This window comes from Diaphorina citri, unplaced genomic scaffold (assembly GCF_000475195.1).
Source record: "Diaphorina citri unplaced genomic scaffold, Diaci psyllid genome assembly version 1.1 scaffold22236, whole genome shotgun sequence".
NCBI classification, from domain to species: domain Eukaryota; kingdom Metazoa; phylum Arthropoda; class Insecta; order Hemiptera; family Psyllidae; genus Diaphorina; species Diaphorina citri.
In genome coordinates this window covers 8,382-10,357 of record NW_007399583.1, presented here as the reverse complement: position 1 = coordinate 10,357, position 1,976 = coordinate 8,382, and the positions used below count along the sequence as shown (strand labels likewise).

Genomic DNA, 1,976 nt, shown 5'->3' with positions numbered 1-1,976 from the left:
CATTTTCGGAGTCCTACAGTAAAGGAGAAAAATTAAGCTCGAGAAGGGGAGCCCGGGCCCCCTTGACCCGACTAAATACGGTCCTGCAGACCTGCACAAGGCCCAACATAGGAGCCAATACACACAGGGCCTTACACATAAGGGGCCCACCCGGCCCAAGTAACACCCAGAATCCCCCAGTCCGTCGCATGGTCTAGCAAACAATCCACTTGATCCCCCACAGTCAGCAGTTCCCTACCTTCGTATCTTTTCCGGAAACTCCCGACCTCTCCCGACACATACCGAGCACACACGGAGAAAGACGAGGGGGACCGAAACTCCAGCTCCTGATTCATGATGGAGGTAGATGGGAGGCCGCGGAGTTTCTGCTCGCAGACGCGGATTTTGGCCTCCGGATACCACTCCATGTAGGCCGCACCTGTAACAATGTGGTTGGGAGGAAGAGAATGTCTTATGGCCGGGGTCACAAGCCATTTTTTTTCTTTTTGAGAGAGGTTTGACAGAGGGAATTGTAACTGCCAAGGTCTTATCATCCCGAAATCGAAGAGAGGACAGGATAGGAGAAAGCCAGCCGTTTCGAGAACGAACATTACCCGTTCAGGATAAAATTCGCCCCGGGCGGGAATCGAACCCACGGCCTAGCACTTACAAGGCAGACGCTCAACCAACCAAGCGAACTAGGCTGGCAATTCATGACTTGATTTGATAAAATACCCTGAAATACGTCAAATTCAATGGGTTTATGGGGTCGAGCGGATTTCGAACACAATTTCATGTCTTCTGACAGTTTCATTTGTCCATACACGGTGGGTTTTGAGCTATGATTCATTCCTAGGGTGTATTATACCCATGATTAATTCACTGGGTCTTCTTCTTCGCCTTTTCCTGTGTTCAGAACCGGGGTCGGCGTTTTTCGTCAGCCTCTCAATGAGCGCTAGCTAGGGTGAATGCTTTGGGCTGAAATTTGGTTTTGGCTTAAAATTTTACGAGTGGATGCCCTTCGCACTCAACCTTTGCTAATTCTTTAGCGAAGGAAATTCAGGCTGGTCTACTCCCTGTTTAAAATCCCCCAGCCAGACATAGGTACAGACTTATAGGTATGTATGTAGATCCAGATGAAAAAGTTCTGTTTCTTGAGTTCTTCCACCCTTTTTCATAATCTTTATTACCTATATATTGAAGGGTAGCGCGTATGCCTTGTAAGCGCTAGGTCGCGGGTTCGATCCTTTTATCCTCACCGGATAAGGTTCGTTCTATGAATGGCTGACTTTCTCCTATCCTGTCCTCCTTCCCTGTGCTATTTCGGAACTACAAGATCTCCGTTGTTACAGTTCAATGTATAAAACCTCTAGAAAAGACTAAATTATTGAAATGCATCACTATCTATCTACCTACATGTAAGTACCTACCTACCGAAGAGCAAAGGAAACCGGTTTTTTTTTTTAAAAAAAAAAAAGAGGTTTGACAGAGGGAATTGTATCTGCTATGGTCCTATCGTCCCGAAATCGAAGAGAGAAGGAAGACAGGATAGGAGAAAGCCAGCCGTTCCGAGAACGAACATTATCCCATCAGGATAAAATCCGCCCCGGGCGGGAATCGAACCCGCGGCCTAGCGCTTACAAGGCAGACGCACTACCAACTAAGCTAACTAACTTTTAAAAGTGCGATAATAAGTTGTAATAATATCCACTTAATAGTTGTGAGATAATGTTACGTATAGGTACTTGGGAAGTAGGCATTGGTAGAAACATTATTATCAATCTATAACTAGGTATATTCTATAGGTATCCCAATACTTTTTGTGACCTACCTAACCCACCTACCTTCGAGTGTACTAGTCCTAATGGCATGACACACGGCCTACATTAAAATTAAATGTACACTAATGGAAAGGCACTAAGTCTGCGTAGTGTGTCATTGCTACTTCCAACCTACCTTTATAGCTTACCTACCTTTAAAAACATCAACAACAACAA

General features: G+C 45.3%; 1 protein-coding gene across 1 annotated transcript in view; it reads right to left on the bottom strand.

The window, feature by feature from the left end:
* Positions 1 to 2: 2 nt before the first annotated feature.
* Positions 3 to 1,976, bottom strand: part of LOC103523410 (DNA-dependent protein kinase catalytic subunit) — a 10,349-nt gene continuing 8,375 nt past the window's right edge. The window contains exon 2 of the mRNA XM_008488459.2: positions 3 to 418. Within this exon, the coding sequence (XP_008486681.1) occupies positions 132 to 418 (287 nt within the window). The 3' untranslated portion in view covers positions 3 to 131. The remainder of the gene's footprint in view (positions 419 to 1,976) is intronic.